Source organism: Poeciliopsis prolifica, unplaced genomic scaffold, assembly GCF_027474105.1.
Source record: "Poeciliopsis prolifica strain line A6 unplaced genomic scaffold, Auburn_PproV2 SCAFFOLD109, whole genome shotgun sequence".
NCBI lineage: Eukaryota > Metazoa > Chordata > Actinopteri > Cyprinodontiformes > Poeciliidae > Poeciliopsis > Poeciliopsis prolifica.
The window spans coordinates 65,001-82,500 of NW_026562484.1; the positions used below are offsets into that span (position 1 = coordinate 65,001).

The 17,500-nt window shown below is 43.2% G+C and overlaps 2 protein-coding genes and 1 pseudogene across 2 annotated transcripts in view; 1 reads left to right on the plus strand and 2 right to left on the minus strand.

The window, feature by feature from the left end:
• Window positions 1-6,133, plus strand: part of LOC129354379 (melanoma receptor tyrosine-protein kinase-like) — a 23,056-nt gene extending 16,923 nt beyond the window's left edge. Inside the window, 9 exon segments of the mRNA XM_055023861.1 lie at window positions 1,129-1,314; window positions 1,628-1,783; window positions 1,861-1,936; window positions 2,195-2,263; window positions 2,266-2,340; window positions 2,415-2,512; window positions 2,722-2,858; window positions 3,766-3,890; window positions 4,048-6,133. Of these exon segments, the coding sequence (XP_054879836.1) occupies window positions 1,129-1,314; window positions 1,628-1,783; window positions 1,861-1,936; window positions 2,195-2,263; window positions 2,266-2,340; window positions 2,415-2,512; window positions 2,722-2,858; window positions 3,766-3,890; window positions 4,048-4,382 (1,257 nt within the window). The 3' untranslated portion in view covers window positions 4,383-6,133.
• Window positions 6,134-7,723: 1,590 nt separating this feature from the next.
• Window positions 7,724-13,467, minus strand: LOC129354417 (translocon-associated protein subunit alpha-like). Its single transcript, XM_055023888.1, has 10 exons — window positions 13,325-13,467; window positions 11,950-12,083; window positions 11,723-11,816; window positions 10,893-10,996; window positions 10,649-10,807; window positions 10,482-10,573; window positions 10,319-10,397; window positions 9,778-9,871; window positions 9,617-9,631; window positions 7,724-8,980 (listed from the first exon to the last, which is right to left on the minus strand). The coding sequence occupies exons 1-10, from the start codon at window positions 13,392-13,394 to the stop codon at window positions 8,913-8,915; spliced, it is 909 nt and encodes a 302-aa protein (XP_054879863.1). The 5' UTR covers window positions 13,395-13,467; the 3' UTR covers window positions 7,724-8,912.
• A 1,248-nt stretch (window positions 13,468-14,715) lies between these two features.
• The window catches only part of LOC129354409 (LIM zinc-binding domain-containing Nebulette-like), a 53,825-nt pseudogene continuing 51,040 nt past the window's right edge, over window positions 14,716-17,500 (minus strand).

Sequence of the window (17,500 nt, forward strand, 5' to 3'; positions counted from 1 at the left end):
TGCTCAAGAGCAGTGGGGACTTCAACCATCATCTTGTCTTGTGTTTTATGTCTTTAGCTGTGTTGGCTCTCCTGAACAGAAAGAACAAGGTTCAGTTCTGTTGGGTCTGTTCCCTTTGGACAGCACCAGCATTTATTAGGATTACTGTTTGTTTCTGCCCAGATTTTCTCATCGTTAATCACAAACCGATCCTGAGCTTAACGCTGATCCCGACCTTTCATTAGCACAGAAACATTAATGCATTTACATTCTGACTAGGATCCTGCTGGTTTCCTGACAGACTCTCCTGCCTCCGTCCTTCACTTCTTCATTTCAAACCATCAGAGGTCTTGTTGTACATCAACTCCAAGAGCTGCTGTTTCCTGCCATATGTGACAATATGCTGCATTCAGTTAAAGGGTTGTTGATGGGAACGAATGTTAAGCCACAATACATCTGAATATGTTAAACTGGACAGTAATACAAAGAAAATACAGAAAACTTCTGTCACAAAACAGAAGGTGAGCGAAGCAGTGAACATTTGGATAAACTGAGGTTTGTGTTGAAACGTTTTCACAATTAATAAGATCAAAAGTAAAAAAACATTTAGATGTAAAGGAAACGAAAGTCAGACAATTTTCATTTGATGAATTAAAAAATCAAAGATTAAAAAAAGAGCAAAAATATAAATAAAATGTATATTTATTTGTATTTCTGCCGTCTATCTTTCAATATTGTTGCATGAATCAGAATTAATATGGCATATGAACAAAGTTAGTAAGTGAATTTCTGATTTAAAATGTTTTAAAATAATGCAGTATTTATCAGTTTTTGGAACAAACATTCCACATCATATCGTATCTATTACTTAGATTTATAAATGACTTTAATTAACTAAATATTTCTGACCAGCTAAATATCTGCAGAGTGACTATTAATGTAAACTAAAACAGTTCAGTTGAAGTGAATATGACTCTCACTGTGTTTTATCTTATTATCTGTAATTATTGGTATTTCTGCCCTGCTCTGCCGTGTCGCTGTGTTTACGGACCGTCGGCGTTTCTGACGCTGCAGGTTTTAATTCTTCATTAAAGATGACCTGATGAATGTGATGTTCATGGACTGTTGGTGTTTGTGGCTTCCCTGCAGGAGGCGTACGTGATGGCGAGCGTGGACCATCCTCACGTCTGCCGCCTGCTGGGCATCTGCCTGACGTCGGCCGTGCAGCTGGTGACGCAGCTGATGCCGTACGGCTGCCTGCTGGACTACGTCCGGCAGCACCAGGAGCGGATCTGCGGCCAGTGGCTGCTGAACTGGTGTGTTCAGATCGCCAAGGTGAGCCAGGAACCGGCGCTCAGTAATCCTGCTGAGGCTCGTTAACCTGAACGCATCAGGATGAAGGACTTTAATCCCTTCAGTCCCGTCTGAAATGTTTAGATGCTGGGAAAACCTGAACTGGGTCAGGAGATTAGAGTGAATTTGGGTTGTTCTGGATCCCACGGTCTGGGGAACTGTTCCCAACACTGACTGAAAGTTAAATCAACATTTCATGATAACCTGGACAAAATAATGGAATTCAAATATTTCTTTATCTATTTAGCGGTTAGTTGTGGTTTGTTAAATGACAGACTGTGTCCTGCTGGTTCAGGGGATGAACTACCTGGAAGAGCGCCACCTGGTGCACCGCGACCTGGCGGCCCGGAACGTCCTGCTGAAAAACCCCAACCACGTCAAGATCACAGACTTCGGCTTGTCCAAGCTGCTGACGGCCGACGAGAAGGAATACCACGCGGACGGAGGAAAGGTGCCCTGACAACGCCTGACCGGTTTCTGTCCGGACTGAAAACACATCAGATGAGTCACTGCTGCATCTCTGAGCAGGTTCCCATCAAGTGGATGGCGTTGGAGTCGATCCTCCAGTGGACCTACACCCATCAGAGCGACGTGTGGAGCTACGGTGAGGAATCATCCCACAGCGCCACCTACCTGCCTTCACCCTCCACCTCCTGTTAGCCGATTTAAACATCTGAAACGGCACAGCCAGAGGATTCAGACTGAATAAAATACTCAGCTACGAGTCATTCTAACTGGACATGGCTCAGTGTGTTCCTGCAGAACATGAGGAAATTGTTCCTTTTCCTTATATGCAGTGTTATTGCAAGCTAGGCTAGGCTAGGCTAGGCTAACCAAGCTAACGTCACTCCTGTCTCTGCAGGTGTGACTGTTTGGGAGTTGATGACGTTCGGATCCAAACCGTACGACAGCATCCCGGCCAAAGACATCGCCTCGTGCTGGAGAACGGGGAGCGGCTGCCGCAGCCTCCCATCTGCACCATCGAGGTCTACATGATCATCCTGAAGTGTAAGAGCTGACCCTGCAGGTGGCGCTGCAGACTGGCTGGGGCTGCTTCCTCAGGTAGTGTGTTGTCCCTGCAGGCTGGATGATCGACCCGTCCAGCAGACCCAGGTTCAGAGAGCTGGTGGGCGAGTTCTCCCAGATGGCCCGGGACCCGTCCAGGTACCTGGTCATACAGGTACGCCGCCGCCTCCACCTCATCCCTCTATAGAACACCAACAGAATAAATCTGGGTTTTCACTTTACTTTTCAAAGAATATGTCTAAAGAGTTCAAATCAAAATAAAATGTTTTTTATAAAGTAACTGAACATTAGAAGTGAGTCTGATCAAATTTGGGATAATAAAGTATGTTTGACTGTGAAGGTCGTCTCTGACTTGCTTCCCAGGGAAACCTGCCGAATCCGTCTGATCGGAGGCTTTTCTCCCGCCTGCTGAGCTCTGATGACGACGTGGTCGACGCCGATGAATACCTGCTGCCGTACAAACGGATAAACCGGCAGGGCAGCAAGCCCTGCATCCCACGGTAAACACTCTGATGCTAACCGAAACAACCAGCTGAAACAAGTCCAGGAGTTTCATTCTGACCCGGAGAGTCCGACCCCGGCTGGGTTTCACAGTCCAACATGGCTGCCGCTCTACAGACAGCGGCCGACAGTTTCATCTGAATTTGTGTCTCAATAATCTGATCCTTCAACATTTTGTGTTTTATCTTAACTGGTTATCAAATGTACAATATAGACAGTAAACAGCAGCTCTCACCTGCCGCCGCTGACGGATCCATTTCATGGTGTCTTTATGAAACCTTCAAAATAAAAACAGCAAATATCTTGATAGAGTGAAAGAATTACATATAAATAATATTCTTTGACACCTGTCTAATATTTGCTTTGGATTGTTTTAACACATATTTATAATTATATATAATATTGTTTTATTTCTTGTGTTGGATAATCTAAATCAATGTCATTTTCAAATTTACTAAATCCCAGTTATCCTTCATAGCAAACGATTTACACCAAGCACTATAGCTAATATTATTCATTTTATAAATACAGTATAGTAATATTCTAATTATAAAATATAAACATTAACATGTTCATCTTCCTTGTGAAACGTTATCCCCTGAGATCTCACGTAAGATCTCAGGGGATAACTGAGATCTTACGTGATCTATCTGTTTTTGTTCAGATAGTCCATCAATCTGAACAAAAACATCCGGCAGTGCTTCTTCTTCTTCTGCTGTTTTGGTTTAGCCAAATAGGAGGAACCACCACTCCAAGATGGCCGCCGTATTTCCTGTACCCGAGGAGCCAATGTGGCGTCAACTCTTTATTACACCTGTGATGTTAGCACACATGACCTGTTACTGCCAACCACAAGGGGCAGAGCAATACGTGAAGTGAAATAATGGAAATGTTTTATCCAGCATGAACACTGATCCATCTGAACGGTGTGTTTGTTCAGAACGGCCATCCGCTGAGAGAGAACAGCATCGTTCTCCGGTACATCTCCGACCCGACCGAGAACGCCCTGGAGAAAGACCTGGACGGTCACGGTAGGTTCTGATCAGCGATCACTTTATGCCAGAAATCAGGAAGTGATCAAAATAATGGAGTCAAACAGACAGGATAGGAGTCATACGCAAACAAGGAGTTTCACCAAAGCAACCGAGTCCAGGACCTAAACCAATCTTCCTGATGTTTGTGTTGCAGAATACGTTAACCAGCCTGGGAGTGAAACCAGCAGCAGGCTGTCTGATATCTACAATCCCAACTACGAAGACCTGACGGAGGGCTGGGGCCCCGTGTTGCTGAGCTCCCAGGAGGCAGAGACCACCTTCTCCAGACCAGAGTACCTGAACACCAACCAAAACTCGCTGGCCCTGGTGTCCAGTGGCAGCATGGACGACCCCGACTACCAGGCCGGCTACCAGGCCGCCTTCCCACCGCAGACTGGAGCGCTCACTGGGAACGGCATGTTCCTCCCTGCAGCAGAGAACCTGGAGTACCTGGGACTGGGAGGCGCACTGTACACTCCTGTCCGCTAGGGGCAGCAGCGCTCAGCCTGAAGCTGTGGCTTTGCTCAGATAAACTGTGTTCTGTTTTTAATTGGACCAACAACTGTCAGTTCTCCAGAGGAACTGAAACAGAACAAGAACTTCTTGTCCCTTCAGGCAAAGGTCCAACCTTTGGCTCTAAGCTGATTGGATGAACCCATCTGGAAAATGGAGCCAAACATTACCCAGCATCATGCTGGGTAATGTTTATCTGTTACAGTTTATCTGTTTTTTACAGATAAACTGTAAAAACATAAGCTAATTCAGGCTACCTTACATGTGGGTTCGTATGCTGCAGGACGATGCAGGTGTTTCAATCCTGGGCGCTTCTGCTTCCAACATTTACTGCCGTGAACTGAAAATATTTGAGATTTCTGAAGATATGCTTTTACTGTCAGTCAACATAATGTCTGCAACCTTAAATTTTTCAGAAAAAGCAAAAATGGGTTGAAACTGGATTCCCAGGTCACACTGCTGTACTCCAGATATTTATAACTGCCATTTTGTAAAAAGGAAAAACTAAATCTGCATTTACACAATTCGTTAGTTTCCTATCAAAACAATTTTATACAAGTCCTGCAAAAGCAGGTGGGAATAAAATTAAGCTTACTAAAATTGACATTTTGTTGAAGACCACGTTGGGTGAACAATAGAACACAAACGGTTCTGTTTTGTAGATTGTAGAAGGACGGAGGAGGACATGTCCAACATGTTGCTTGATCCTCTTTGGGCATCACGTCCTCACAGTTACATCAGTTTTAAAATATCGCACCAAAATCTGTGTGCATGTCAACAGGAGGTGGAGACGAAGTGGAAAAATATACATTTTACCAACCATCAGAGTTGGTGGGGAGATTTTAACTAAATTTTAAAAAATTATTCAGTAGTCTGGAATAATCTAAACTTGATTTAAATGTAAACAAATCTTTTACTTGTGTTGTCAACATGGAGGCAGACTGTAGGGGGCAGTGTTTACCGTGTTCATGCTGCGTTTTAGACGTTCTAACTCGGGATTTTGAGACATCGCATTCTGCTAGCGCTTTTCTGATCTGCAACTCAGAGAATTCACTTCTCCTTCTCCAGGCTAACTTCTGTTATTTCTCACTGACAGGTTTACAGCAAGTTACGCAATGTGTTTGACGAATTTGATTTGAAATTTGTCATGTGACTTAGTAAGGTGGCAGCCATATTGGATTTTCACATTCCAAGTCAAAACTTGAAGAACAGTTCCAAGTTAGTTCTTTTGAAAATTAATGAGGCAAATAGAAAGCACGCAGAACTGCTCCCCCTGCTGGTACTGCCGGGGTTCTACAATAAAACACAAATCCCACAAAGAATAGGTCAGTTTCTTGTTAATAATGACATGTTTATTCTACTATTATTGTACTATGGTGTTTCTGTAAATGTAACTTTAAATGCGTTCAAGTGAGAAAGCGTGTGTAACTCAGTGAATTTTAAGTTCAGCTCTGGACGGAACCAGTCCAGAACCTGCAGGTCCTCACTGAGGAACACAGGTCAGCTAAACTTCACAGAACCATTTCAGTCCAAACTGTAGCACAAGGAGAACCTCCTCTTGTTGTCTGACTTGAAATATTCACTGCTGATTGTTGATGTTGTTGAATTCTTGCTTTACTTGACACAAATGAGCCAAATCTTGACGTCCTGCTGCTGGACATTAATGCTATTCTCTGTTTTCAATGTTTATTGATAAAAAAAAAAACAAAGTTACGTTTCTGACTGTGGCTGCTGCTTTTTATTCCTAGTATCTATAAGTCCATATATATATAATATTAACGTAGTATTTTACTAGTTTAATTAGTATTGCTTAAAATAGTAATTTTAGGAAGTAATTCTTAAAATGGCTTAATGCTATCGCTAACAGCAAGCTAACCCATGTTATTTCTGTGCTTGGATTTACTGCTAAATCATTTATTCAGCTTCTGCAAACCCAAATTCATGCTTTAGTTGAATGTTAATGTTAAGTCATAAAGGATTTCTACAATGTAGGTCAACCTACATTGAAACCCATTAAAACCAGTTGATGGCCAGAGACAGCAGGGAAATAGTCCCAGCTCCCAGTATATACAATAATATATTTGACCTAGATTATGAATGCATTATGAATGCTGCTCTCTCAGTAAATGTCCAATAAGATACATGAAAACACAATTTAAAGGACGAGATCCTTACCTAAATGTCTAAGCTAGGCTCCACCGTTAGCATCCATGTTTACTTCCGCAAACACTGAGAATGATGACGCTATTGCGCCCTCTACTGCGCATGCGGGACACGTACAGGCCGAACGACGGCAAAACCCGATCTGACGAAACATCGGGTCACTTCAGGCTGCAGTGTGAACGCAAACCTTAGGGCGGCAATCACCAACTGACCCCAAATTTTTGCGTGACGTCAGTACTACGTAATCTGCAACCCAGCAATTCGTTAATCTTTTGAAGTTTTGCGTTTTCCTGCAGATTTGGGACGGTGATCGTTGGTTGGTTGGTTTGGGTCGCCATGTTTTCTGCTGGTTCTGGTCCACATGTAGCAGAACGTTCTGGAGGATTTCATACTTGTCACTTTTCAGCAGGTCCTGGTACCAACATCAGCTTCAGGTAACACCAGAACCAGAGAGGATCTATGGGGCATCGTCCACAGGAAGGAGCCGAAATGTTCGAGAAATAAAGTTTGGTTTGATGAATTCAGAATTTATAAATGAACCACTTTAACATTTAAAATAACTGTAAAGTTTGTAAAGATGTTTTTTAAGCGTGATTGTGTTACCATGGTTACAGTCAGCAGAGCTTCATTTTGTCCATGAACATGTCAGCAAATAACTGATTATTCAAGCTTTTCCCAGATTCCACCATGTTCTGAACACAACAGACCAACATTTCAGACACCAACTAATTTATTCAGATGTTTGTTTATGATCAGGAGGAAATGCTGCACGGATGAGATCCTGGAAAACACAAAATGGCCGATGGTGGATTTACAAATAAAAGGTTACAGTAAATAATTTCATCCAGGCCTTAAACAATAAGATCTACACTTTCCAGATTGACCTTCCAATTCCAGCAACTTTTCCTAATACATATTTTGGTCAATTTAAAAAAATATTTAATTTTATAAAACAAAGATGTAGCGACATCTGGTGGCAAATTGAAGGATTGCAAACTGAATATTCACCTGATACAGTTATTGAAAAGAATGACACTGAAGTGATCTCTAAAAAATATATAGTATCATTTGTAGGTTGTTCAATAAAAAAAATGATGAAAATTGGAGCAAGAATTGATTTTTACACAGTGAAAGTTAAAAGAACACAGAACCAGTTTTACAGCAAATCATCGGTTTATTTTCTGCATCTTCAAAAGCAAATCAAAGAAAAAGTTTGAAACTGAATGAATTCAGTCCAGGAAGAGCCGAGTCTCCGCTGTTCGTTTGATTCTTCACAGTAAAATTCAAATCCAACAAACAGCCTCTGAACCGCAAACACCGCCCCCTGGTGGGGAGACAAGGACAGCAGAAACCCCGCCCACTGAAGACCAAACTGGAATAAATTAGCCAGAAACCAGTGCTTCCAGTTCAGCAACTTTCCGACCCGATAGTGGAGGTTCTGGGTCCAGACGGGCCGCTTAGAGAGAAACCGTTCAGCAGGTTATAACTCAGAAAAACATCCAGATCACCGCTACAGGAGCCCAGCTTCATGAAACTAATCATAAAATACACAATGACCCTGAACGCATCACCACAAACAGCCGCAGAGCTATTTTAATCCAGCAGGCTGCAGATTTAACCTGTTTTTATTCTGGATTAATTTCAGGGAGAAATCATTAACGGCATAAAAATTCATGTTATTCAATCAAATTGAGAGGTTTTCTGATCAGATATCAGAATGTTTGGTGAAATAAATGTAAGAGAAAGTTGAGATTTTTCCAACATAAAACTAAAAGATTGAAAAATTGAAAGCGTTGACAGCGCTCCACGTTCAGATTTAAACCCTGAAGCTACAGAAAAGCAGGCTGTGAACAGAGGAGATGAAGGTTCATCTGAAGAGAGGGTCAGAGCTGCAACTAACCAACCAGTGTTTAACCTGCTGAGTCGACACCAGCTGCTCCCACAAACATCCTGGAGCTGAAACAAGAGCCAGACCAGAGGAAACAGCAGGAGGCGCCGTCTCCACGCAACGTCAGCAGTTTCTCACTAAGGCTTAAAAAACAAAACAAATCCTCTCCTCTGGTTAGAAAAAACAAAACAACCTTTAACTGAAAAGCAGTGGAGTCGTGTGTGTGTGTGTGTGTGTGTGTGTGTGTGTGTGTGTGTGTGTGTGTGTGTGTGTGTGTGTGTGTGTGTGTGTTTGTTCGACAGTCTCTAAGCTGAAAGTGGAGCCAGCCGTCGCTGTGCTTGGCACTGGTTCAAGTTCCTCAGCAGACAGACAGACGGACTGAGCGCGCTCAGACGGCTTCAGTCCTCCTCTTCCTCCTATCATGGCGGACAGATGAAGGGTCGCCACGGCGCCCGTCACTCGTCTGAGCCGGCCGAGCGTTTCTGGTTCCGCTTGCGAGGAGATCGTCTGGGAGAAGCTTTGTCTGGAGAACGAAACGAGAATCTGGCTGAGCATCCAAACATGAACAGGAAGCATTCAGTATAAACCGCCGAGACGCGGGGTCGACCTCCGGGTCGCGGGGTCGACCGCCGGGTCGCGGGGTCGACCGGCGGGCGAACGCCACATGCAGCTGAACAGGAATGAATCAATACAGTTTCAGCTTTAACACTGAGATGAAAACTAGACCCAGTTTACAGATTTAAATTAAGATTGTTCTGTAGATAAATGATGTGAATGGATTCAACCTGTTAAAGAATTTTAATTCCACTGAAGATCAGTTATTAACAGGGATCCACTGGATTACTTTCAAACAGGATTTTAGTCCCTGGTGGCTGAAGAAGCTCTCAGGTTTTTATAGACATGACTTCATGGAGAAAATGTTTCTATCAGTGGTTTAAACAAAGTTTCTCTGATTCTGAAGTAGAAAAAAGGAAAAATGTTGAGAAGCAGCAGAGAAACTGAGAGAATCCAGGAGAAAAAGAGATCAACTGGATCATAGAGCTGCAGAAACAGAATAAACTTCCTGTCAAACAAACACACACACACACACACACACACACACACACACACACACACACACACACACACACACCAGGACAGACGCATGCAGCAGCCTCACCTCTGCGGCTCTGCACTGAAGACGCAGGAAAAACACGACAGCAAGGAAACAGAGAGAGACAGAGGAAGATAAGTGAACCACAAGCTCTGAGGGTTCAAAGGTCACTGTGGGGGCGGCCTTGGACTAGACCACCTGACCGGCAGCAGTAGAGTGGTACGTACTGATCTGGTTGAGCGTCTCCTGAGGGATCCAGCTCAGATCCACGTCGTTGTGGCTCGACGTTCCCGTTTCCACCTTAGGAGCCGGGCGCCTCCTCTGAGACAGACGGAGGTCAAGAGGTCAACACAGGGGTCAGCAGGTGTTACATCATTATTATCAGAAATGAATTCACATGAAAGGAATTTTCATCTATCAGCCTCACGATAAATTCTAATGATCGATGTTTGGGAACTCAAAGCGTTCTCATTTTTCTCTTTCTACCAAAAACTGGATGATAAAAGTTTCAGTCTGGTGTTTTCATCTCAACTGGACACTTTTGTTTACAGACTCTTTAAAATTCATTTCATTTATTAATTTGTTATTAATTTGTTTTATTTATTTTGAGTATTAAAAAATCTTCCAGCTCCAGACTTTAATGATCATCAGTTTAAAGCTTATTGATCTTTCACAACATCAACATTATATTAGTCAAAAACATAATTATCGTTTATCTCCATAGCTACTGGTCAGCAGCCTGACCTCTGACCCCTGACTGTCTCTGACCTTTCTGGACTCCAGCAGCTGATGAAGGCCGACGATGACGAGCAGACCCAGACCGGACAGGAAGACGTACATGAAGATCCTGAAGGCAACAGAGGAGAACTTAGACCAGTCGGAACAGAACCGGATCCAGAACCAGAACCAGAACCGGATCCAGAACCAGAACTCTGCGGTGCTTACGTTTCTCCCGTCCAGCCCGTCCTCCTTCTCAGTGATGGTGACTGTCTGGTTGAAGACGGCGTCCTGGAAGACGTTCCCCTGCAGGTGGAAGAGGAGGTGAAAGGTCAGAGGTCAGCAGCGGGTTCTGGTCCGGTCGGCCCAGCCGGTCCTTACGCTGCTGTCCTTGTAGTTGAGGTTGATGACGAGTCCAAACGGCCGGCCTCCCATCGGCTCGGCCGGGATGAAGGAGTACTCGAAGGTGGCCTGGCGGCCCGGAGGAACCACGGTGCCCAGCTGCAGCGCCGTGAAGTTCTGGATGTAGAACTGGTAGTCCTGGCAATGACACAACCGGGTCAGATCACAGGGTCCTGTCTGCGGCCACCGGGCCGGGTTCTAGCAGGTCGGGTTCTACCAGTACCTGAGGGTAACGGAAGGAGGCGTCCAGAGACTCAACCATGAAGTTCTCTGGTCCCTTGTTGGTGAAACCCAGAAGGAACTTCACAATGTTGTTGGCCGGGAAGTCTGGAGGGGAGAGAGCCAGGGTCAGAGCAGAACCGGACCGGGGAACCGGGCCAGAGAGAACCAGGGTCAGAGCAGAACCGGGCCAGAGAGAACCAGGGTTAGAGCAGAACCGGACCGGGGAACCGGGCCAGAGAGAACCAGGGTTAGAGCAGAACCGGGCCAGAGAGAACCAGGGTCAGAGCAGAACCGGGCCGGGGAACCGGGCCAGAGAGAACCAGGATCAGAGCAGAACCGGGCCAGAGAGAACCAGGGTTAGAGCAGAACCGGGCCAGAGAGAACCAGGGTTAGAGCAGAACCGGGCCAGAGAGAACCAGGGTCAGAGCAGAACCGGGCCAGAGAGAACCAGGGTTAGAGCAGAACCGGGCCAGAGAGATCCAGGGTTAGAGCAGAACCGGGCCAGAGAGAACCAGGGTCAGAGCAGAACCGGGCCGGGGAACCAGACCAGAGAGAACCAGGGTTAGAGCAGAACCGGACCGGGGAACCGGGCCAGAGAGAACCAGGATCAGAGCAGAACCGGGCCAGAGAGAACCAGGGTTAGAGCAGAACCGGGCCAGAGAGAACCAGGGTTAGAGCAGAACCGGGCCAGAGAGAACCAGGGTCAGAGCAGAACCGGGCCAGAGAGAACCAGGGTTAGAGCAGAACCGGGCCAGAGAGAACCAGGGTTAGAGCAGAACCGGGCCAGAGAGAACCAGGGTCAGAGCAGAACCGGGCCAGAACAACAGTCACCTTCTCCTTTGACGAACAGGATGGTGGTGTCGGCGTTGGGCGAAGCCTTCACCTCTCCCACCAGCGCCTCCTCTTCCTCATCTTTCTCCTCCGTCTGAACAGAAACAGGAAGTGAGGTCACAACCAAACCAGCTGACTAATAAAAAATTTTAATTCTCATTTTATGAAACATTTGACATGTTTTGTCTCGAACAGCACCGAGCAGAGAGGTCGAGGTCAAAGCTCACCAGCTCTGTGTTTTCATCGTCTTCTACTTCAGCTTCATCATCCTCATCCTCAGCCGTCACATCGTCCACAACATCTTCATCCACAGCCTCAGCCTCCTCATCCTCCGTCAGGTCCTGGGCGCTCGCCACCGGGCCTGAAGACCACAGAGAAGAGACAAACTTTTAAAAACTGTCTTAGAGTCTCAGAGTTTCTGGGAACTACAGCAGGACCTTCATCATCATCATCATGATGAAGATGATTAGTATCAGATCACAACACAGTCGGATTATTATCACTATTATTATCATTATGTGACAACGTTGAGCTCGTTCAGGTTGTCCTTATCCACCCTGAGACGCTAATATAGCAACCAACTTTTGATTTGCGCTGCCATGGAGACGCTTGACCTCATTTCACAAATAAAAATAAAAAAATATTCTGTATAATCTGCTTAAAGGTCCAACCTGGGATCAAATGAAAACTTAATTATATACATTAGATTTAAATAAGAGAAACAAAAAGAAAGAAGGAAATAAGTTGGGTGACCCAGAAACAAAGAGGGTTCATTAAAAAATGATACATAACTGAATTTTGGTTTTGATTATAAAGCAAATAATTAGCAGAAACATCCAATCATGGACAAAACACACAGAAACATGTAGTTAATTTACATTCACTTAGACAAAAACAACAACAAAATAAGGCTTTTGGTAAAATACTATTTAGTTTATGACATTGAGTGGTATTATTTTAAGAAATTAAAAGTTTATTGTGGTCCATTAATCTCCTGAGCTCAGTGGCAAACCGGATGGGAACTTCAGTATTGATCACACAGCTTTAGCTCTTAGTTTAGACCAAATAATCACATTTAAACTGCAGATCAATAGAAAACAGAGAATAAATTTAAACCACTTACTTCTGAGATTATTTCCTAAATTAGCAGCTCGGAACAAACTGACCCGCTTTAAACTGATGACGCCTTTTAACGGCGTTTCCAGCTTTCTGCTGTTAACATATACTGACATCACGTGAAGTTTAACTAGTTTAGAGTTAAATTAATATCTGAGGAGGCGAGGAGAGCCGTTAGCTCTCCGGCTAACAGCTAACACTAAGGACACGTCAGTCTAAACACGAGCAGCAACTGCTTTCATGACAGCTAAAATTAAAATACTAAATGTAACATTACCAACACATACTGATCAGCAAAGATAAGGATGCCATATCAAGCTGTTTATATTTTATAAATACGCATTTTATTTAAAAATCATGGTTTTATTGCAGTCAACAACATGCGTCTGGCCTAGCTCTCATTAGCTAGTTAGCTCCACTGCTCACACCAGCATGCTGCGGTAACATCCGTCTAAACCTCAAAACAGGCAATTCAAAAAAACTCACCTTTGATGAGAATGGTCACCGGGAAGGCTACAAGCAGTAGCAGACATAGTTTAGGCATAAACTTCAACATTTTGAAACAGGAATCAGTGCGTTCTCATTCAGTGTCGGTCAGACTGCAAGGCTGAAGCGCCTCCGTTCCCAGATCACTTCTTCTGCTGCGGCACTAGACAAGGAGAAATGGGTTGGCGCGAACACCTGCTGCCCCCTACTGTCAAAGCGCATGTATTACAATATGAACACAGTGAAGGGCCAAATAAATAAATAAATAAATCAGACTGTTCATTTAGCATTTTATTATTTTTTTATTTCATTTCTCTCACATGGAACAGTTATAATAAAAACTGAAAAGAGTGACTGATCATTCCAAATAAAATTTAATTAAGTTGATTATAACCTGTGTTAACTTACAGACTATTAATGACCTATAGCTAATAATATAGAGAATGCCAAAAATCCTCAAAGCAAAATCAAAAAAAGTCTCAAAGTGTCTCTTTCAAAAATCAACACACAAATATATTCAGCAAATCATACCAGCTATTTTCCAGAAAACCAAATGTTAACCAAATGCATAAATTCAGAATATGATCAGATGCATTCATCACAGCAAGACAACAAATCCATAAAAATTCAAATATTCATGTCCAAAATCAGGAGTGAAGATATTCAGACAAACAGAAAAGTTTTATGTTCTCACACAGCTTCAGTCCAAACACACATGAAAAATTCAGTTTTCTGCACATAAAAATGTTAAAAATAAAAACACACAGAGATTACTGTGGCCATTTCTGACTAAACTGAGACTTTTTCATCTCTTTAGAAATTATTCAACACAGAAATTACAAAATCTAAGCTGGTTATCAGACTGAGAATGAACTATATCTGTTCTCCATCTTTTCTGCTAAATCACTTCAAAATAAAAAAGCCAAAAAGAAAATGTGGGATTTTAAAATCTTTCTTCATTTTCATTTCTCTCCTAACAAAATGTCTGCAGTGATGTTCACTGGTTTTTAAATAAATCCAAACAGCATTTTTTCTCTTCCTGCTCTAAAATCATCGGGGTAAATTTGACCTTTATTGCTTTGAGGATGAAACTGAAAATAAAACTTTACCCCGATAAACGACCTCCATGAAGGTCATGAGCAGCCGCGTTTAACTGGCTGTAACACTCATCCACCATTTGTCATTTAGAGAAACAACTGACCCTGTTGAATCTGAACATATTCTGATTTTATGAAGGAAAATGTAGAAAAAGAAATCTTTAAACTTGAGATTTAAAGATTTCATGTTTGAACTAAACAGAGAAAAGCTGAACTGGTTTCATCCTGAGAACCAGTAAGACCATTAAATACAGGCTCACTGGGTTTTAATGACTGAACCCAAACTAAACTGTCCTCAATGCACTGTAAAAATATGTAGGCTTTTATTAAATATATGTTTAAATACAGGAAACACGACTGATATTTTTAGTGACTTCTGTTGCCGAGACATAAATTCCTGCACCAGCAAAAAATCCAACATTTATCAGAATCTGGTTTTAATTCTTGTTTTTAACAGAATCCTCTGCTGTCAGTTCTTTGTTCGACTCTCTTTCTGTCCTCCAGAGTTTCTAATCTCAGATCATCCAGAGTTCATCATCTTCAGTTCCTAGTTTGGATCAGTTAATCTATCCGACTTTATTCTCTTGTTTTTCCCTTTTTGAAGAAAAGCTAAGAGAAATAATGGGCTGATCTGTTACATAATATCTATAACTTTATACAGGATGCTAATGAGTAAAATTAACTTATAAATATTAATAATATTAAGTTGTCAATTATTTGAACTTGAGACACTGAGATAAAATCTTTATATTAAAGTCAATGTGAAATGCTCCCTTCATTTTTAAATACATGAATAAAAGTGATAGAAAATCAGCCAATAAAACATAAACGTGTTAATCACTAAATATTAAATAGCATTAAATAATCTGGGATTATAATCCAGTGTCAGGGTGGATGTAGCTTCGTTTGCTAACAGCTGCTTTACGAGGGAAACGTTTTCTTTCACTTTGTTCTGATCATGATAAACGTCTGCTTCTTTTCACTCAGAAAGTTTAGTGGAAGGAAGATCGTCAGATTAGATCTGAGTGAATTAGTGTGGACAGGGTGAACGATGCGTGGAGACGTGTTAGAGAAAAACAACAACAAAAAACTGACAGAGGAAGAAATACCACAGAACTTCAACCTGAAACTTGGACTAGACCACCTCTTTCAACTTGTCTCAGTTCATTTAACCATCAGAGCTCTTTTTACCCTCCAACTAATTTTCTTTCCTACGGTTGATCAGAACCTCAGCCTCTCACACACATCCTCCTCTTCCTCAGTAAACTGCCAGGCGTCTAATTGGCTGATGACTAAAAGGTTCAGCGGAGAACAGTTGGACGTCATTTCTGCAGCTGGTGGAACATATGGGGACCCTGAAATAAAAACATCACCAGCATCTGAGAGCGTTGACAGTTTTCACCCTGAAGGACGCCGGCTCTTCCTCCTCCTCCTCTTCCTCCCTGTTCAGTTGCAACACTCCACGTAGTTTGCGGGCAGCATGCCGGACTTGCCGGTCCTCTGCACGGTGCCGTACATCCAGCCCTCGTCGATGGGCTGCGCGTTGACGATGACGTCTCCGTCCCTGAAGGACACCTCGTCGTGGTCCTGGGCCGCGTAGTCGTACAGCGCCCGGTAAACACGCTGCAGGGGGACAGAGACAAGCTGAGCCCGGTTCAGAGCGGCTCTGAGGGGAGGGGAATCATTTCAGGTCTCCAAAACGTTTCAGAAGGATTCAGCATTTGTTTCTGTCAGAATCACTGATTTTCTGTTGCTACTTCAGAATTTTGTGATTTTTTTTTCCATCATTAAACTGTTTCCAAAATTTACAAATAGAAAAAAATGATCAAATAAAAACCAATAGATTGGACACAAACATTTTTATTCTTTATAAAACCTAAACAGCTCTAGAGTCAGCAGTGGAGTAGCAGTAATAAACACTGCCACCTGCAGGCAGGAGTTAGTATCACTTCAAACCAATGTTTTCTCCAGTGTTGCAGAAAATTTTCAACAAACACAATTATAAATCAGAGGGTAAAAATGCAGGGTTCTGTTGGATTTGTGTGAATTTCTATGAAAATCTGGAAGGAATGAATAAAGAGTTTGGTGAACTCAGGGTCTACAACCTGCAGCTCTGGACCCACAAGAAGCTCTTTGGACCCTCAACATCAATAACTGGAGAAAAATAACAAAGAACCAACTAACCTGTTTACGTAACAATATATTAGTAAATGATAGTTTTGCAGATCCAAAATAAAAAAAAAACATGAATAATTTTAAGTTATTTGGATTCAGCTTGACCAAAAAGTAACTTTGATTTTAAGTGAACACAAATCACGAATAAATAAACTTTAGAGGAAATAAAGGAATTTTATAGTATTTCCTACAAATATCAGAATCTTAGAGAGAAAATGGATCGACTCAATTTATGGCCAAAGTTCAGGATCCTTTTTTGTTTTAAGATATAAAAACATAAATAAAATGTTTTTTTGTTAATATGAAAAAGCAAAACCTTTAAGAACCATTTTGTTTTGTCCAGCATCATCATCAGGGTGTGAATACTTTATGCAGTGTGTGTCTGTTGGAGTGTGTGACGCGCGGCGCGCGGCGGCGTACCGATGTGGCCGAGTGCGGCGGCGAGGTGACGGATCGGACCGACGACATGCTGGTCTGATGCATGTAGCCGTGGAACTGCTGCTGCTGCTGGACGCTCTGATGATGATGGTGGTACGCACCGGGCAGGACGGGAGCTGGACACACACACACACACACACACACACACACACACACACACACACACACACACACACACACACACAGAGAGAGCAGGTCAGCATCCTGCAGCCATCCCATCTTGTCCTCTGAGGAAGATGAAGGTGAGTCTCTCTGAGGAAGACCCGGGTCAAAGGTTAGAATCAGGCTTTCTCTGCTGTGAGGCCACAGATACCAGGAGTGCTGCTGCCGCTGCGGTCCCAGAGGTCAGAGGTCACAGAGCTGGCAGACTGCTGGGACAGCTGGCTGCTCAGCCTGCGGCCGGCGCGCTCTGCCAGGCGGCCGCCACCAGGTGGCAGCACAGCGCCGGGATGAGGCCAGCAGCCAC

Bases quoted from the DNA above. Each gene is read 5' to 3' on its own strand.
- LOC129354417 (XM_055023888.1), bottom strand. From the start codon at position 13,394: ATGTTGAAGTTTATGCCTAAACTATGTCTGCTACTGCTTGTAGCCTTC. The intron at 10,808-10,892 runs GTACTGGTAGAA...TGTCATTGCCAG, and splicing joins CCTCCTTCCGTTACCCTCAG to GACTACCAGTTCTACATCCA. The intron at 9,872-10,318 runs GTCAGAGACAGT...CGTCTGTCTCAG, and splicing joins AGCTGCTGGAGTCCAGAAAG to AGGAGGCGCCCGGCTCCTAA.